Raw genomic sequence first — 19190 nt, 5'->3', positions numbered from 1 at the left:
CTAAGAGCTGTGATGCCGGTCAGGTCCCTAAAGGTCACGCAGGTCTTGAGCCGGTCGGGTCACACGAATAGCTCAACACACACATGTTTAAAAGACAGTCCTCCAGATGAAAGGAGGAAAACTAATGGACCTAATTTTTTATTTTTCTATCAGGGCAGGTAGTACAGCACCTGTCAAATTAAAAAAAACATGTTGTGTTTCACTGTTTTTTCTCAGTTTCTTTTCAGTGGTGCTTTAGACTTCTTAATTTTCTAATTTTGAAATGATATTTGATTCTTTTCTTTTGTCTTTCTGTCTTCTACCTGACTTTGTACTGGACTCTTGATTGTCTTGATTTCCTCTGCCGGGGCTTTGTACCTCCAATAATACCAATGTGAAACCTGTATTTTCCTCATGATTTGACTCAGTGGAAGTGTGATGTTTACATGTACAGATTTTTGTGAATCTTTCTAGTTTTGTTTCCTCTCATGTCTCTACTATTAATCCCCCCGCCCCCCCCCCCCCCCCTCATCCCTGTTTTCAGTTAATCTGACTCCTTCCTTACACGCTGAAGGGAAATGGGACTGCGTCTAAACTCAATTATCACCATTTAACACACAAGCCAATCTCATGTGAGGAAACGTAGACATTTTGGATTTCAGTCATCACCTTTCTTCACCAGTCCCCTGCTTTCATCTTTTGTTTTTTGGCGTCCTTTTAGAAATGCCTTGTCAGCATTCTCTTAGCATTTGTGCTAAAGTTGCACATATGTTTCATTTACAAATGCAACGCTAGTTTTTGTGTGATCAGTTCACTGAGTGACAACAGTGGAGAATATTTTCTGTGTTATGGTGAAGAAATGTCACACCACTGAAATTGGAACATAAGCTTCAGCGAGAAACTGATTGTTTGGGGCGGCGGGGGGCCGAGGGGGGCAAGTCGAGCCTCCACTGGTGTGACCAGGATCCGCAGGGGATGATTCCTCAGTGAATGATAAGCCATTACAGACCCGGTGTGTCGGGTCTCTTAGTCTATTAGTGTATTTAGCAAAACTTTAAACTGCAGAAGACAAGACTCAACCTCAGGAAGAATTTTAAAAAAGGACATTGCTTTTGTAAAAACTCGTCCGACTGAAGGCCCATTTCCCTCTCTCTCTTTGATACCATATAAATTATATCAAAAGTTCTTTTTATATTTATTGTGTTTATTATTATATATAACAGTGGATACTTTTTTTCCAGTACCTGTGGCTAAATATTTTGATTTTTTAGAAAAGTGTTGATAATATATGTGAAGCAACTTAAACGATGGCAGAATAAATAGATAAAAAGAAATGTAGGGTTTTTATTTTTATTTGTTGACTGTTGGAGCGGTACAGGCATTTTTGTTTAGCACAACAACGAGAACATATCACTCTGGTCCATGACAAAGAAATCAATGATCCAAGAACTGAGCTTTCTTTTGTGTGATGTCCCTGCTAAGGCTGAAATGTTTCTGGACTTCAAAAAAATTGTGACCGTTTATTTTTTGTTTTTGTTTTTCCTCCCGAGCTGTATGTCACAAAGCTAAATATACTAATAAAACGGTGTGCTATCTATCTCACGCCTTTTCTTTTGCGTTACAGACTCGAGGTGCATGGATCACTTTGTCCTTGATGAATAGAAAGGCAGAACACGTACATGTTTATTTACTTTAATATTTGTACTTTCTACTTTATTCCAGAATAAATATATTGCATCATTAGTCAATGAGACAAACATACATGCTAAAATAAAAATGTAGACCAAAGAAGTGAATCTATCTCGAATTTCCAGAAAAAAGGAGATAAAAGAAAATACATACAAATCCAACATTTTGTGTTGACATACAACTATATCTTACGTTGTATAAAGTGTTTAAAACCAGCAACCACAGTAACATGCTGCTCTAATATTGATGGAGCCGTATCAGCAAATACGTTTGCCTTTGATGTAAAGTACAGTTTGGTGATAGAATTGTTTTACTTTCACGGTTTGGAATGCAGGACTTGTTATGGAGGATTGGAACACTGTTCTATCAGTACTTTTATGAAGGTAAACAATCTTACACAGCTTACGTCACCATCCGAAGGCTCACACAAGAGTTCAAAGGTTTTTTTTCTCCTTCCTCCTGCCCTTTTTACTTTTAAACTACATTATTCCACAGATTTGTCCGGAATCCTGATTCTTTGAGCTTCTGACTTCGTGAACTCCTCTGATGTAACTTCTAGAATCCTTGTGTTCGCTGAGAAACTGAACCTTTAAACGAATGCAAAGCAGCTGCTCCAAGTGAAAGATTAAGATTAGAGCTCAAACTGAAAAGCTTTCATGTTGGATTAGAACCAGTTTTAGTCTTTAAACTTTTCAGCTACCTGAAGATGGTAAAAGGAAGTATTTTTACTTTATAACGTCCCTTAAAGAATTGAAACCGCACAGTAGTTTTTGTATCAAACAATGAAATGGTAGGAATTGTTGTTTTGTCATTTGACGGTGTTCGTTCATGGCAATGAAGGAACAAGTCATCACTGATATGTTTTAATGGAGCTCCTTGACCCAAAGGAACAATATAATCTAGACTTTAATACACACACAATACATTTGAACAATGTTTAAGATTTAGAGAAACGCAACTAAACTGCTCTTTCAAGAAGTTTGAAACAGAATAGTTTTTTAAGGTGGGTGGTAATGCTGTTAACTAAACTACACTACATTGTGAAAAACATACTTAGATTACTTAGGCTCATTTAAGGCAGCAGCATTGTGCCGTTTTAAATTAGGAATCAGGAAACATTTATTGCCAAAATGTGTCAAACATACAAGGAATTTGTCTTGGCGGTTGGTGCGTGACAGTAGACAGTGTTAGACAAGTAAGTAATTTAATAAAATAAAATGAAATGCTAATGCAATGGGTTAGAATAAGGCTAGTGGTTAGTATAAAACAAGAGAATAAAGTTAAAGTTAAAAAAAATTAAAAAAATTAAAAAAAATTAAACATAAAGTGCACTAGCGAACAAGTGACAAAGTGACGAGTGACGACAAAGTGAAAAATTGCAGTTAAAGTGACATGTGCAGTGTGAAGGGGAGTGACCGGTGGAGTGTTATAGTCAGGCGGTGGGGGACCGGCTCTGTTGATGAGCCCGACTGCCGACGGGAAGAAACTGTTCGTGTGGCGGGAGGTCGTAGTCCTGATGGACCTCAGCCTCCCGCCAGATGGAAGGGGCACAAACAGGTTTTTTCGGGGTGACAGGGGTCGGCTACGATCTTTTTTGCTCTTTTTTGCTACGAAGCTTTTTTGCTTTTTTTTTTATGAAGACAGCTGGAGAACATTTAGCCAGAGCTATTTTTCAACCGTGATAAGGTCAAATTCTTGATAAAAAAACCTTTTTAAGCATAACTTCATTACAGGTCATTATGAAGCTTTAGATACAGAGTGGCTTGTTGCCACGACGTAATAAAGATACACAATTCAACAGGAGAACGTGACGTGCTTCGATGGTGGAAACTACTGTTTAGCAAACACTTCGTCGTTGATTCAAACACGACGACCTTCAGGGAGAACCGTACGAGCCGAGCACACACACGCGCGCGCACACACACGCACACACCTGCGCGCGCGCACTCCTCCTTGTCAATAGGCAGGTGTGTCAGCAGGAGCGGCGCAAAGCGCCAAACCCAAACTTTTTACGCACCGTGCGGCCGCTTCACCTTCAACCTCCTTTCTCCCCCCTCAGCATCCCCCTCCCCCCTGCTGCGGATTCCCGTTTGCACCACTATGGATCTAAACGTCCCCGGGTGCCACGCTCTCATTCCCGATTAGTCTTGCGTTGCACCGCCGAGTCCTCGCGGGGAACCGATCGGTCTCGGACGCCCTCCGCTGCCGTTTCCGCATTCCCGCCGCCGCGGTGGACGCTGCAGACGCGCGTCTCAGATCCGTGATCTCAACAGAAGGGAACAAAAAGAAACCGGTTCCTCCGGCTAATCTACCCCAGCAGTTGCTGTCGTTGCAGTATGTTTCCAGCCAGGGGAATAGAAGGGAACCGGAGAACTGAACGGCTGGTGGCTGCGGGCTGTAACAGGCCGTTTTCAGCGGACTGAGTCAAGTCCGAGAACCCGCGTCGCATCGATCGGATCGAACCTGGAACAACCGCGCGGCCGCGCTCCTTCATGTCCCACGATGGAGAGTTGCTGTCGCTCCTGTATGCCGTGTCTGAGCCGGCTCTGGGACTGCATATGGCCGGACCTCAGCTACCCGAACGTCGTCAACAACAACAACCACCACCACCACCATGTCATAGCCAACCCGGGCGCGCAGGCGTCGGAGATCCGCACCGTGTCCGGCGACATCCGCGTCCCTTCGCCCAAGAAGCGGCCGGTGCAGCTCTACGCCGCGCTCTTCGACTTCGAGGCCCGCAGCGACGACGAGCTGACGGTGAGGGAGGGGGACAAACTGTCGGTGATCGAGAAGCGGGGGGAGTATGTGCTGGCCAAGAAGCTGACCGGGTCCCTGCAGTCCGGACTCATCCCGGCGAACTACGTGGCTCTGCTGCAGGACGAGTTCGCCAAACACAAGTCAGTGTGCAAAGATGCAAACCTTCTTCTTCTCCACTGTTCCTTCAAACTACTGGTCTTCTTCTTCTTCTTCTTCTCTGTTCCTTCAAACTATACTACTGGTATTCTTCTTCTTCTTCTCTGTTCCTTCATACTATATTACTGGTGGTATTCTTCTTCTCTGTTCCTTCATACTATATTACTGGTATTCTTCTTCTTCTTCTGTTCCCTCATACTATATTACTGGTATTCTTCTTCTTCTCTGTTCCTTCATACTATACTACTGGCATTCTTCTTCTTCTCTGTTCCTTCATACTATACTACTGGCATTCTTCTTCTTCTCTGTTCCTTCACACTATACTACTGGTGGTCTTCTTCTCTGTTCCTTCATACTATATTACTGGTGGTCTTCTTCTCTATTCCTTCATACTATACTACTGGTGGTCTTCTTCTCTGTTCCTTCATACTATATTACTGGTGGTCTTCTTCTCTATTCCTTCATACTATACTACTGGTGGTCTTCTTCTCTATTCCTTCATACTATACTACTGGTATTCTTCTTCTCTATTCCTTCATACTATACTACTGGTATTCTTCTTCTCTATTCCTTCATACTATACTACTGGTATTCTTCTTCTCTATTCCTTGATACTATACTACTGGTAGAATAGTTTTCATTCTGCTGTTTCACTTGCTGTGAGTCAGTAAGAATATGTCAAAACATACCGTAATCCCTATATATATGTATGTATGTAATGTATGTATGTTTGAAACAGTAAATTGAGTAAACAAAATGGTCTTTAACAATTTTGATAATTATTATATCTATGTATTTATTTGCAACATTGTAAAGTCAGGAGAGAGAGATTAATTCCAGTATGTATGTAGTATATAAACATAGGCCAGTCACCTCAAATTAATTCTCATTGAAACAGACATCCGATTAAGCTTTTTGAGTTTTTTCATTATGGAAAAAATATAAATCAATCAAACATTTCCAAATCCCAAATTGACGGAATAAAAGATGCAATGGGAAGTGTTTTTCCCCAAAACCCAGATATTCAATTTGCTATCACAGGAGAGTAAGAACAAAGAATATTCACATTGCAGAACGTTGAACAAGCGGAATATTTACCATGTTGTCTGTGATTAAGTCTGTTGTTTAGTCATTTTTAAAAACTGAAAACGAAGTCTAATGGCATCGTCCTGGCATCCAAAGCAAAGTTAAACACAAATGTTTGGGGCAGAAACGACAGCCTCTGCTTCTGTTGAGCCAGACTGAAGCTAAAAGTATCCCAGAAGCTGCAGGTCTTCCATTATTCATTCAGCATGCAGGAGTCCTCATGTTTCAGCACTGAGCTCTGCCTCTTCAGTAGACTTCTGTGGAAGACAATTCCTCATGTCCCACTGTCCTCAAACGCTCCGCTGAAACTGAAGATAAGGACATTTAAAACATACTAATATCACAGATTCCTTTTTGATAAAGTCAAAGCTTTATCCTTCGTTCCAATTCTGAACATCAATCCACAAAACTATTTTAAGCCTCGGAATAAGAAACCAAAGCGATCAAAGCACCGCTGAGCTGACCGTGCTTTAAGCATCACCCCCCAGATGTATATATGTACATATACATGTGTGTACACGCAAACCAGGCAGTGGTTTGATGTAATCATTTTTTATCGGCGGGGTTTACAGTATGAGTCAAGTTGCGCCTCACAATTAGTTAATGGTTTCAGAGGTGTGTGTGTGAGTGAGGGGGTCAGGTACCTGTTTAAAGACCTGACAGCTGAACCTTTGATATTACTGTGATACACAATATATTAGGACCTACTTTAATGAATACAGAGTAACTTAGTAGGGTTTTTAGTGCTGCACATAACTATTTATTTTCATAATAAACCTGTTTACTGATATAGTTGGTCAATAAATCATTTGGTGTTTTTTAATTGAATCTCTAATGTGTCACTACAGCACAATATTTCTTGGTTATGTTATTAGAGATCTCAGTTGTTTCTGTGTCAGCCTGATGCTACTGTAGTGAAACCGGAAGGCCGACACGCCCTCCCTGATAACTTAAAGTAAACAAAGGCCCTTTTCTGTATCTGAACAAGCAGGCAGGCCTCAACAACACTTCTGCTCTGAAAGCTTTTGAGTACCAGTATTCGCTCGAGAATGTGTTGATGCGTATCAGCATTGGAAGAAGTTTCCCCATACTTTTGTACTTTAACCACCTTTTTAAAATAATGAATTAATTTACTTCCGTCTTTCTCTTTTGTCATGATTGTTTTGTTCTTTCCATGTGTATTACCCCTCTGCAGATGGTACTATGGGAATATAAACCGTGTGAAAGCTGAGAAGCTGCTGCTGGCTTCCCAAAATAAAGATGGCTCCTTTCTGGTTCGCATCAGTGAGAGTCACAGTGATGAGTACACAGTCTCTGGTAGGTGGCACCATCCATCCATCCATCCACACATTCATCCATCCACACATCCATCCATCCACACATCCATCCATCCACACATTCGTTCATCTACCCACTGATTCACAACAGTTTACCTCTTTCTTGTCTTCTCTATTCCTGTCTTCTTTATATTAAAAACACATCCTTCTTCAACATAATGTTGGCGTGACGTTATTGCATTTCCCCTCTAGTTTTGTTTATCTCCATCCATCCTGTCCTCCATCCATCTCCCCCTCCATCCACTGTCAGCCTTAATCTCCCAGCCTTCGATTTTCTCTGCCTCCCGCTGTAGAGGGCAGGAGGTGACACAACGTGACCTCGGGCTGCCGTCTGATTCCACTTTTTAAACCGGCACAACTTTGCTTGGTGTTGAATAACTAATCTCGCTCTTAAATTTGCGATTTGGAGAGACAGACTGACCAGTTATGTTATTAACAGTATCTTGTGAGTTCACTGCTTTAGACTTTTGGCGTTGCACTTTATTCCTTCATATCATCTTGATTGAAAAAATATAATGTGATGTTTTGTATTGATTTTGTTCATTAAGATGGAGCAGCAACATTTAACTCTCACTTATTTAACTTTGTGGTTGAGGTTTTGGGGTGTTTTTGTAGGGACGTCACATTGACCAAGTCACTACCAAAACGTGACAGTGTCTTGTTATAAAAGTTTCTTGATATTCAAATTGTAGTAAAGCCCAAAACCGAAGGACTCCATAAATCCGACCAAAGTGCTCGTGGAGGCGAGCGGGTTTAATGCCTTGCCTTTTGTCACAGTAACCCACTTCTCTATGGTGTCATCATGCTAGACTTTCATGAATGATCCCACAGCCAATTCTCTAACGCCCCCCTCAAGTGTGTGACTTTAATTAAAGCCTCCGTCAGTTCTTCCTCCATCACCTCCAGCTCATTTTCTCGCTCTGCTCCAATTTTTTCTTTTCGCCCACCGGCTTCACCAGATTCTGTTTCCACACCCTCCGCACAGACTCCCTCTCTCGATCGCCTTCCCTCCTCAATGTCCTTTATTTCCCAGGGGGAAAATGTTGATGTTGGATTTTCAACTGCGCTTCTTGAAATATGAAGAAGTACTCTAATCAGTACTCTGTGTGCCGGAGAGCGAAAGCAGAACAGAGGGCACATTAAATTACTGGTTTTATTGCACAACTGCACACATTCATGTCAGATCGACGGTGGTTCCATGTAAACTCGATCACGTCAAGCGTATAATAATATAGTTTGTGTTTTTCTGTGAGTAAACGTATGGTATCCATCTCTGAAAATAGTGCTTCTACACGTTGGCGTATCTGGCAGTGTCAGTCATTATCATTTTTAGATTTAGTCAAATTCCTTTGATATTGAAAGGAGGTATGTGCACAATTGTTGTGATTACAGCTTCTGTCAAGTTGTTTTGATTTTTTTTTTTTCATTGGAGCTATTGATGTGTTGGTTTCAGTGCATTTAGCGCACTACTGCTGTGTTTTTTTTATTGCAAGATTTGTCGCATTTGTGGACTGAAATGGGTTTAAAAAAAATATATATATTTTAAAAATGTAATATTGTTTTGTAGGAGATTTATTCCTTATGTCATATTGTACATATGAGAGCATATTGGTTTGGTACTAAATCACAATGTAATCCTTTTATTTTGTTTACCTATGAGAATTTGAATAATGATGATGATGAGTAATGATCATTGCCTCAAACTGAAAACACTCTAAAAGCCCCTCCGACTTACTAAGTTGTATCTTTCAAGCAAACATAACTTATGACTAAGCACTGGAATTATGGAATATTCCGATTTTGACTTTAAAGAACTTGATAACTTGAGTCTCTTTAGTTGGGATCAGACTATTTGTGTTATGCAACATGTGACCACAGTATTTCCTTTTTCCTTCTTACAGCCCGAAGTGAGGGAAAGGTTTACCACTTCAGGGTTCAAAGGTCAACTATCGGGGCCTACTTCGTCTCCGATAAGATCTCCTTTTCTACGCTGGGAGAACTAATCTCCTACTACCAGAAAAACCATCGTAGCCTGGGCGTGCTGCTGGAGGAGCCCTGCGCACAGCAGGTAGGACACAAAGAAACACACTTATTAGTCATATTCTCGTGACTATTCGACTACTTAGGCTATTATCCCAAGACTCCATGTCTTGTTGTTTTATGGCTAATAACTGAACCTGTTTTGTGCTTCATGTTTGAACAAGCATGTCAACCATCACTGACTTTAAAGTTGGCGATACGTCAATGTTCGTGCAGCGCTCCCTAAACCGTATCATCCACCATTGACTCCATGGACTGACAATCTTTACTCAACTCTAAGTCATTTGAGCTGAAGCATCAATATTTGGGTCGAAGTTTAGACTTGTCATTAATTGAATATGACAAAACACAACATTAACTTCTCATGAATGGCACCATTCTTGCCCCATTCTTAGCGCCTCGGATGTAATCAGACAATTGTTTCCGCTTTTCTGCTTTAAATATCTATTTATAGGATAACATGGAAATGAATTACCAAAAGCATAGTACTACTACCCTTTCATTTCTGTAACTCACCAATACAAGTAGGTACAGTTTTTTTGTATCTTTTGTCTCTGCAGCAAGAATCTATAACAAAGACCCTGACTGTCTGTCGCTCTGCCGGTGGAATTTAACCAATGCTGTCTTGGGCGTGATATGCATAACTTAATAAGAGGCAAACATTTTGGAGTGTAATTAACCAGACAATAAGATGGTGGGGCATTGGTGTAATTACTCAAGCTATCTCTGCACTGCAGCTTACATGAAATCCCAGCGAGTCGCGTTCTTTATTCATGACTCATCCGTTTGAGTCCAGCTTGAAACCACCGATTTAAAACCATCACTCTTTACATTTTAGAAAGAGGAAAAGATAAAAAATGTTGTTTTTGTGGGGCAATAAAGCAATATTGTATAATATTTATCAAAGACACAAATGGTGTAGTTTTCCTAAATGGACAAAAAATTGTGTTTTAGAACATAAATTTGCCCACAGGATGAGAACCCGCTCAGTGACTCCTCCTTTCCAGAGGAGGCTGTGAGTCTGAGGCCACGGACACACACCTCATATATGCATGAATGAACACATGCGAATACACATAATCAACACAAATGCTTTTGTGTTCTACATCAACAGCATACAAAAGCTACATAAAACATGACTGCATGTTGATATTTTACCGTACATATCAAACAAACAGGAAGTGATGGTAAAGATAAGACAAGATTTACACACCACTTTATTATGTTCATTGATCATTTTCACTCCAGTATTTGATTATCTTTCATAGATTGTAATAGCAGGAGACATAATTATTGAGTGGTGAGCTGTCATCATTTCCTGACTCTCAAACCCGGCGATGTGATTTAAGAAAGATGTTTAAACCTTTTAATGTTCTACTTGATGAATTTCTTTGCATCACCCTGAAATGCGAAGATTAAGGCAGCTATTTGCAATGAAACATTCACAATATTGTGTTTATGATCGACCTTTTGAAATCAGCTGCTCTCGGGCATCATCACTGGATTTAAACTCAGTCAACAATGATTACAATCAGTAAACTCAATCAAACTAAAATTAATCTGCTTAAAAAAAACAGATTTAAATGGAATGCTCCATCAGTTAAATGTTTTACCAGTAAGAAAACTCACGCAGTGCTTTTAATCACTGTATTCACTTGATCAAGATCTTATTTTTTTTAATTATGTAGCTAAGGAACATCAGTAAAAACTGTTCAAGCATAGTTTACACGGTTACATTATTCAATTTTAAAACCATTAGTGAGATAATGTCATGCATAATTAGAAATAAAAGGGAGACATTTTCAAAAGATTAACAAAACAATCTGTCTAACCTATTTTTTTTTTTTTTTAGCATAATCATTTATGACATTCAAACAAATTACCGATTTAATAAGCTAAAATTTCCATTCTTGTGGAAAGTACAAGTAACAGCTGGCTGAACCCAAATGATGATTTCAAGTGAATTGTTCTTCATTTCCATTTGCTTCCCTCTAGACCAGGCATTTTTTTTCTTTTGCACAAGGCAACTAAATTAAATGTGTCAACATAGGCAAATAAAAGCCAGAATGCTGAAGCGACGAGCTGTATCACCTGATCTTAACTTGAATTTATTTGAATATAAAATTAAGTTGGCTTGTAGTGTTTTTTTATGTGAACAATGACTCTTTTTTTATGTCATATTTTTCAACCGATTATTTCATTGATTTTTTTTATTTTTATATTTTATGTTCAACAAAGCACTGGATCATTCCAACAATATAATCTTCATCACTTGCCTGTTGTTCATCCATTTTTATTCTTAGATTAATTTTACTTCCCTTACACTATGTTGTAGATCGGTCAATACATCATCAAAAGGGAAATCTGTCTCCAACTCCATTAAAACTCAAAGATAACACTTATCTGGGATAATACAAATAATATTGTAATGACAAGATGATGAATAAATCAAGTAATGTGTGATCAATCTTACAGGCACGTCCTGCATGGTCCTGCGCGTCAGCACCTTGCATTGTGCAGAATAGGCATTTAAAATGCATAATCTGTCTGTTTTGAAAAATGTGTAACCACAGAGTTGCACATTTTGTTTGCCATTAATTGTTCCCCTGCCGCTTCTTCATCTGCACACACATTTGAAACCGTTTTGATTTGAAAGTCGTCTCCACTCGCCCTGTTGTGTCTGTGCAGCGGGAGCTGTTTGACATGGAGCCGTGGGAGAGGCCTCGAGAGGAGTTCAGACTGCACAAGAAACTGGGAGAGGGACACTTTGGAGAGGTGTGGGAGGCTCTGTGGACCACAGAGAACAAGAAAGTGGCCATTAAGACGTTGAAACAAGGTACAAAATGAGAGTAATTCTCTGGGATAAAAAAACAACTTCATTCATCCTTTTAAATTAAATTGCTAGATTGTAGTAAAGGTATGAAACCATTGGCAGGAATGTGTTTTATGTCATCAACGTGCAAAAGAAACAGTAAAACAACAAACGTCGTTCAGTAAAATCTAAGCTTTAACAAAATGTTTTCCTGCTGGGCTCCAATTATAAGTACTTCTTATCAGACCTACCTTTCCACAGAGATCCAATACTGAAAGAGATGAACTTTTCTTTCCATTCTGTAATTTCTTCAAAATAAAGTGCCCTTATGTACCAGAGAGGGCAGTGACAGCCTGAAGTGTGCAGACTGATACCAGGGCTATATACATTTTTTATTTTTTTTATTTTTTTAAACACAAAGTTCGGGCAAGGACCAGTATGTTCAATTTAAACCTTTTAAACCACTTCACTGAAGTTTCTATTTTAAGGAAGTAGGTTTTCACAGCACATGGTGAGGGTTTCATGGCAGCAATATTGAACTTATCTGTCATGACACTTGCAGTGGAAGATGTAACCCAATATAAAACAGACAGGATAGAAAGTATTCAATCTTTAATATTTGCCTGCTTGTTTTTGGTTTGCCATCGCAGCAAAGGTACCAACAACCCTGGTGGAGGAAGGTAAAGAAGGTTTTGGTTTAAATAGGATAAAATATGAAAGATAAAATATGAAGGATGAAAACCGTGACAGGTCAAATGAAGGCTGGATTAAGTGATCCATAAAGCACAGAGAAAGAGAGAAACAAACACTAAGATAATCAAAACAAGTCAACATTTCTCAATGATTCTGTCTCTACTCCTCCAGCGGACACCAAGCAGGACGAGTTTGTGAAGGAGGTTCAGGCCTTGAAGAGCCTCCATCATCCTAAGCTGATCCAGCTGCTGGCGATGTGCTCCAGAGGAGAGCCGGTCTACATCGTGACCGAACTCATGAGGAAAGGAAGCCTCAAGTCCTACCTGGCCTGTGAGTGCTGACACACACACACACACACACACACACGTAAATAAAATAATGGGGAGTCAGGTAATCGATTCCCCAACAAAGTGGTTTATTCTTATTGTTTCTAAACGCAACACGGCTGCTTCCCCAGACGGGAGACTCCACTACTGCTTTAATATGCCAAGAGTTTCAAAACAGGAACTTACATTTTCTCTTCTGGAGCAGTTTAGGCCAAGTCACGGCTAAATCTCTTCCCCTTAAATCCAGGCAGCGCTCTACTCAGCAGCAAAAAGACGTTTTACAAAAGGCTTTAATCACAGCGAGTATTAGCGAGCTGAATGAAGGGTTTATAATTTAATGTAAGATTGTTCCACCTAGCTCCTGTACTTCCAAGTTAGTAACATCATGAAATGATGCAAATGCATCTTTCTTGCCGCACTCGATTCTTTTGATATTTTTGCTCACCAGGCGGGTCGCACCTTAAAAGGTGCATTGTGTCAGAACTGGCCCCACACTCCGAAAAAATAGGGGTCATCATTTGACCTCTGACCACTTGGTCAATAGAATCTAAATCATTCGTGGCAGAATTACTATTTTATTATTACTTTGGATTTAATCTAATAAACAACACCCCCCCCATGGATGACATTTTTTTTTAGTTTTGTTTGGGGACGTTGCCTTGGATTAACAACGCAAATATATCTTCTGCAAAAAAGACAACTATTGCCGATATAAAAATAAATAAAACACATAGAATTTACTTTACTTGTTGAATTTGCTTTTGTATTAAAGCTTTCTTTAAATACTACTTTAGTGCCTCTGTCAGAACTCAGGGATTTTTTATGTCATTGGAAACACATTCATGTTTAGCTGACCGTGTGTGTGTGTGTGTGTGTGTGTGTGTGTGTGTGTGTGTGTGGTCAGCTGCTGAAGGCCTGATGCTGACATCAGCCCATCTGATCTACATGGGCAGTCAGATCGCAGAGGGCATGGCCTACCTGGAGGACAGAAACATCGTCCACAGGGACCTGGCTGCCAGAAACATCCTGGTGGGAGACGACCTGGTCTGCAAAGTGGCCGACTTTGGACTGGCTCGCATCATCAAGGTGAGCTGCATGTCGCCTGTTCGAGAGAGAGCGGCGCTGCGAGGGTTTGTTGTCTCCTGAGCGTCAGTCAAGAACCATTTTCTTCTTTCTCTCTTGAGTATGTATAGTGTGCTTTGTTCCATCGTAAACTCATGTTGACTTAATGTGGACCTCCTCCGTCCAACCATCTGTCTGCACTGGAGTGTAATAATTTACTTTGTGTCTTGTAATAAGGATGTTTTATTCATACAGAGCTTCCAGGACATGGAAAGATTTTATATCAGCTCAGAAAGTTATCGCTTCAAGAGTGTGATATTTAAACTGTAATACATCATTACCACATTACTTGAGAGATTACATTTACTGCAAATAAATAAATAATATTCTGCATCAGGCAGCAGCCTTGATTGACAGACAACCGGGTGCTTTTCTTACGGTCTCGATGTAGAGATGATCATTTAAAAATAAGACACTTGTGAATTTAAAGAAAAAACTCTGAGGGAGAGAATACTGTTCCAACTAAAAGTGTGTGTATTAATATTTTGTTAACTCTTTGCCATTATGCCCCGCAGGACAGTGTGTATACAGCCAGTCGAAACACAAAGATTCCAGTGAGATGGACGGCTCCAGAAGCAGCGATTCACCAAAAGTTCTCTGTGAAATCAGATGTCTGGTCATTCGGGGTCCTACTGTATGAGATGATGTCACGTGGCAAGATGCCTTATGAAGGTATCGTGATGACCTCTTTCTACTTTTTTAATTGAGAATTAGAGCGTTTATTAATCACAGGGATTTTTAGCAAATTGATTTCAGTATTTTAACTATCAGTGATAACTGATAACTATTAGTTATCAGTGTTTCATGTTTGCTCTCCCAGTAACCGGGTGGATTTACGGCCAGAAAGTATTTTCTCTTTTTTGTTTTGAGGAACACTTATTATTTAAATACTAAAACCATTTGATCACAACTTACAAGATAACTGATGTTTCAGTATGTCGAGCTGTGGTCACTTTACATTTTAAAGTTGAGCTTTACCTGATGTCAGCACTGTAGAATATCTTTGCCCGCTAAAGAAAACATTGAGGAATGAGTAAATACCTTTCAAATCTAATGCTTTGACGTCACTCCCTGTTAGGAAAAAACAACAAGGAAGTGTTGGATTTGCTGTCATCCGGGTTTCGGCTGCCCTGTCCAACTCGCTGTCCACAGAATATTTATCGCATCATGATGGACTGCTGGGCCGCTGAGCCCTCCAAGAGACCGTCCTTCCACGCCCTGCACAGCCAGCTGGATTCCATATATACCAGGATATATTTCAAGACTGTAGAGGTGTAGAAGGAGCAAGTCCTGGGCGGAGAAGACGACGGTGAGAACAAAGGATCTGCGACTGATCATCGACAGCAGGATGTACATCGAATGTAGGAAGAGAGGAGTGGAGGGTGTTCTCCTCCCCCATGCAGCCCACAACAGGACATATATACTTTAAGAACACGCTCAGACACGGGGAAGAACATCCAAAGCGGGCAAACAACTCCTCCAGTTAGAGAAGATGCTCGCCAGATCACAAAAGACAAATTCCGAACACTTTTTAGGCTAAAAAAAAAAATCAAGGTGCACAAACTAAATATTTAAAATAGCCTCGGAAATGTGTAAATACACACCTACTTAAAAATAAAAACCAACGCTGAAATTCAGCACATTCATGGAACTAACTGTTTTTAAATTTATACCCTTTTGTGTTTTATAAATACTATTTTATGACCTCTGTGCCATGTCTGTGTAAACACACTTTAAAATGCTATGAAATCAGGGTATTTTAACGGCAAACCAGTGCTAAAAATGGGGCGTTATGTGCAATAATAATAACAGCTGGCTTGGTTTTAGCTATGCAACGGGCGTGAATGCTGGGGGTCGCTGTGTTAGGTAATTTTAGACAAAAGTGTTGGACTAACTCACTTCTTGCAATGATACTTGATTCAAACTTGTCCCAAACAATGAACAATGTCGTTGATCACGTTACACTTTTTGATTAAGCGCCAGTCAAGTCACAATTTCAACATTTTATCTTATTCTAAACAAATTATTAAACTCCAATCCGCAGTGTCTCCTCACAGCCAGAAGGTCCAGGGTTCAAACCCACTGGGAGAGTGAGTGGGAGTCTGTGATTGACAGGTGACCAGTCCAGGGTGGACCCTGTCCCCCGTCTCTCACCCAACGCCAGCTGGGATTAAAGGATGATTTACAGCAACGAATGACTCGTTGTGCATATGACATGAGGGTAAAAATCCAAATACAGTGGTCTTGATCTTTTTATCTGAGTCCTAAAGGACTCCAAAGGTTTGATATATTTAGTCCTGTAGGAAGGAGTTGAAACTTGAAAATGAGTTAACATTTTTGCACTTTGTTTCTGTGTTTCTAGCATCGTTTTTTTTATGGGTTTTGGTTCGAAGCATGAAATAAGGTTTGTGATCAAAATTTTAATGTTTCGTTCATATGCGCCTCTCCTGAATTTTTCACTTCCTGTCTTAAGTTAAGGTGACTACAACCCCCCCCCCCCCCCCCCCTCCCCCGTGGTAAATTTCAATTCTGGGGATTGCATCTTTGCTTCAAAAATCATAAAAGTGGTATCAATTTGTGGAGGTTAACTTGCTGATAAAATGAGTATTAAAACTGTTAGCCATAGAGCTAAATTTCTTCATTAATTAAAAATCTAATGCAATTATGCCATTGACCTTTTTTTGATGGAACAAATTTACCCAGATTATAACTTCCAGCTCACCCTAAAATCAAATGTTTCCTTCCTCCAGCAGTCTGAGAAAGCAAAGATGCATAGTAACTCAAAGATGCATAGTAACTCATGTTCGCATGTTAGCTCGACAATTAACATAAATGTAGATTTAGTAACGCGTAACATACTACACAAAAGCATGGCCATTCAATGGCACGTTAAGCATGTCAGGAATGCGCATTCGATTTATGTGATAAAATGGATAAGGACAAAGTTATTGCTTCAAGCACCATACAACAAAAGTCTTTTTTTTTTTTCCTCAACTTTTCATATCCACCAGTTTTTTACGGCCTCGTCAGGCCTCTAGCAAGGCTATTCACTGTCAGTATTTTCATTAACAAGGAAGTCTGAATCAGAATACAAAACCGTATGGAGCTCGTCTTCACCTTCACAGCTTTCATTGCTTGAAAAGCCAGCGTGTCATTGAGCCATGTATAGTATTTAAGTTATTCAAACTTGTCTAGAGGTTACAACTAGAGTGACTCTGTTTACGCCACAGACTGTAGAACAAGGGAACAAGGCAAAAAGACATGCACAGTCAGCCAGGAACAAAAAGGCCCTCTTTGGGGCATGAGGGGTTCGTCCACCACAAACATTGCTGCAATGCAATTTTACAACAATGCAACTTTTGTTTCTTATGCATGACCAAATATAGCCAACAAAGCCGAGTTCAGGAAACTTTAGGTATAATCATCAAATCACAAGATTGAGTGGATTTTTTTAGGCTGAGTGCATCAAACGCCAGTGGTGCAAAGAATAAAATATTTGAACTTGTTGAGAAATGTGTCTGTTTTTCTTATCTATTATCTTTGTTGTGTGCCTGCTGTGACGGCCCCAGGGCCACTGCCAGGGTATATGTGGGTGTGTCTCTGTCTGTGTGGGTGTGTGTGTTACAGGGTGAACTTCCTGGTGGAGTGGAGGCCATCAGGCAGATCAGACGCAGCTGGCCACTGTCCTGAGTGCATTAAAACCTGCCCCTTTCGGAGTGTTTGGGCGACTTCTGGTTTTCTCCGGTTCCCCAGCGCAATGGTGGTTTCGGTGGTCGAATCGGTTAAATTGGAGAAATAAAATTGTTGGCTGACAAATCCCTGTAGCGTGGTTTCTCGTATTTGTTGTGGCCTTGGAGCCGGATCATAACAAATTGGGGGCTCGTCAAACTTGGAAATTGTACTATTAGCAGAGGTTAAGTGATGTGTTTTTTTGTGTGGAAACCTACGTAAGGGAAATGACCAAGCCGTGGAATGATTTGGAATCATTGGTGCAAGTTAGTTTTGGTCTAGTCACGGGACAAGGAAGGTAAGCGTTGACCTTTTTTTGGGGGGGTTGCGCAAATGTATATTTTGAGCAAATTCCCCTGTAGGAATAGCGCGTTTTCCTCTTTAGGATGCGTGTGCACAGGAATGTAGTGTGGGGTGAAAGTGGCTGGAGCGGTTGTCTCGGGAGCACGTCCATGGTTGTGGCGAAGTTGCCAGCTTGCTGGTCGCTTAACCAAACTACTGGGTTTTAGTGCGTAAATACCCGCCGCAAATAACTCCTGAAGACTAGGGTTAAGTTAGATAGATCGGGTTAGGCAGTTTAGAGGGGATGCTCAATTTTGAGGTTATTTTGTGGTCTGCGATGCGCACTATTTAGGTCAATACTATACATTCTTTTGTTTACCGGGGACTGATTTGCTGTTGGGCATCGTTCAGGTGGTGTTCATCATCATGGCAGGAGTAGATGAGTTCATTGCTATTCCTTCGGAGCAATTTTTGGATCAGTGTACTAGGGATCAGTTGTTAAAGATAGCTGACCATTATAAAATCAGTGTAGGCGACCGAAGGTTAAAGGAAAACGATAGATTTACTATAAGGGCACATTTGTATGATATTGGTGTTTTAACACCCGTACAAAAATCACATAGTCCTACTAATTTGGCTTTGGATGAGTGTTCGCAGGATATGTCTCATAGTGTAGCTTTAAATTTTGAACAGCAAAAAGAAATGTTGATATTGCGGATGAAGTTGGAGAAGGAGAAGGAGAAAGAGTTAGAGTTGGAACGGATGAGGCAGCAAGCAGAAGGTGATAAAGCGTTGGCACTAGAAAAGATGAGGCAACAAACCGAAATGGCAAAGCTAGATTTGGAAAGTGAGAGACTGAGGTTAGTTAAAGAAGGTAAATTCAATGACTTTTCCAGGAATGAAGAGTTTGCTCGAAGCAGCGGTAATTCAAGTGATATTTTGAATAGTTTGCGCTTGGTGCCTAAATTTAGTGAGAAAGACGTGGATGTATTCTTCACGTTGTTTGAGCGGATTGCAGACACGAGGGGCTGGGTTGATTCAGACCGTATCGTTTTGCTACAATGTGTGTTAACTGGGCGTGCTCAGGAGGTTTTTTCCTCGTTGTCTCTGGAAGACAGCGGTGATTGTGCAAAGGTTAAAACTGCTGTACTGAAAACGTATGAGTTAGTCCCTGAAGCATAC

General features: G+C 40.4%; 1 protein-coding gene across 1 annotated transcript; it reads left to right on the top strand.

The window, feature by feature from the left end:
* Window positions 1–1663: 1663 nt before the first annotated feature.
* srms (src-related kinase lacking C-terminal regulatory tyrosine and N-terminal myristylation sites) lies at window positions 1664–17500 on the top strand. Its single transcript, XM_040194145.2, has 8 exons — window positions 1664–4565; window positions 6863–6984; window positions 8906–9072; window positions 11733–11880; window positions 12721–12879; window positions 13780–13961; window positions 14513–14669; window positions 15076–17500. Exons 1-8 carry the CDS (start codon window positions 4171–4173, stop codon window positions 15273–15275), a joined length of 1530 nt encoding a protein of 509 aa, XP_040050079.2. The 5' UTR covers window positions 1664–4170; the 3' UTR covers window positions 15276–17500.
* Window positions 17501–19190: the final 1690 nt, after the last annotated feature.

The sequence above is a fragment of the Gasterosteus aculeatus genome, chromosome 2 (assembly GCF_964276395.1).
Source record: "Gasterosteus aculeatus chromosome 2, fGasAcu3.hap1.1, whole genome shotgun sequence".
In the NCBI taxonomy this organism is placed as follows: domain Eukaryota; kingdom Metazoa; phylum Chordata; class Actinopteri; order Perciformes; family Gasterosteidae; genus Gasterosteus; species Gasterosteus aculeatus.
The sequence above is the reverse complement of the archived record's forward strand: the minus strand, read 5'-3'. Positions and strand labels throughout refer to the sequence as shown.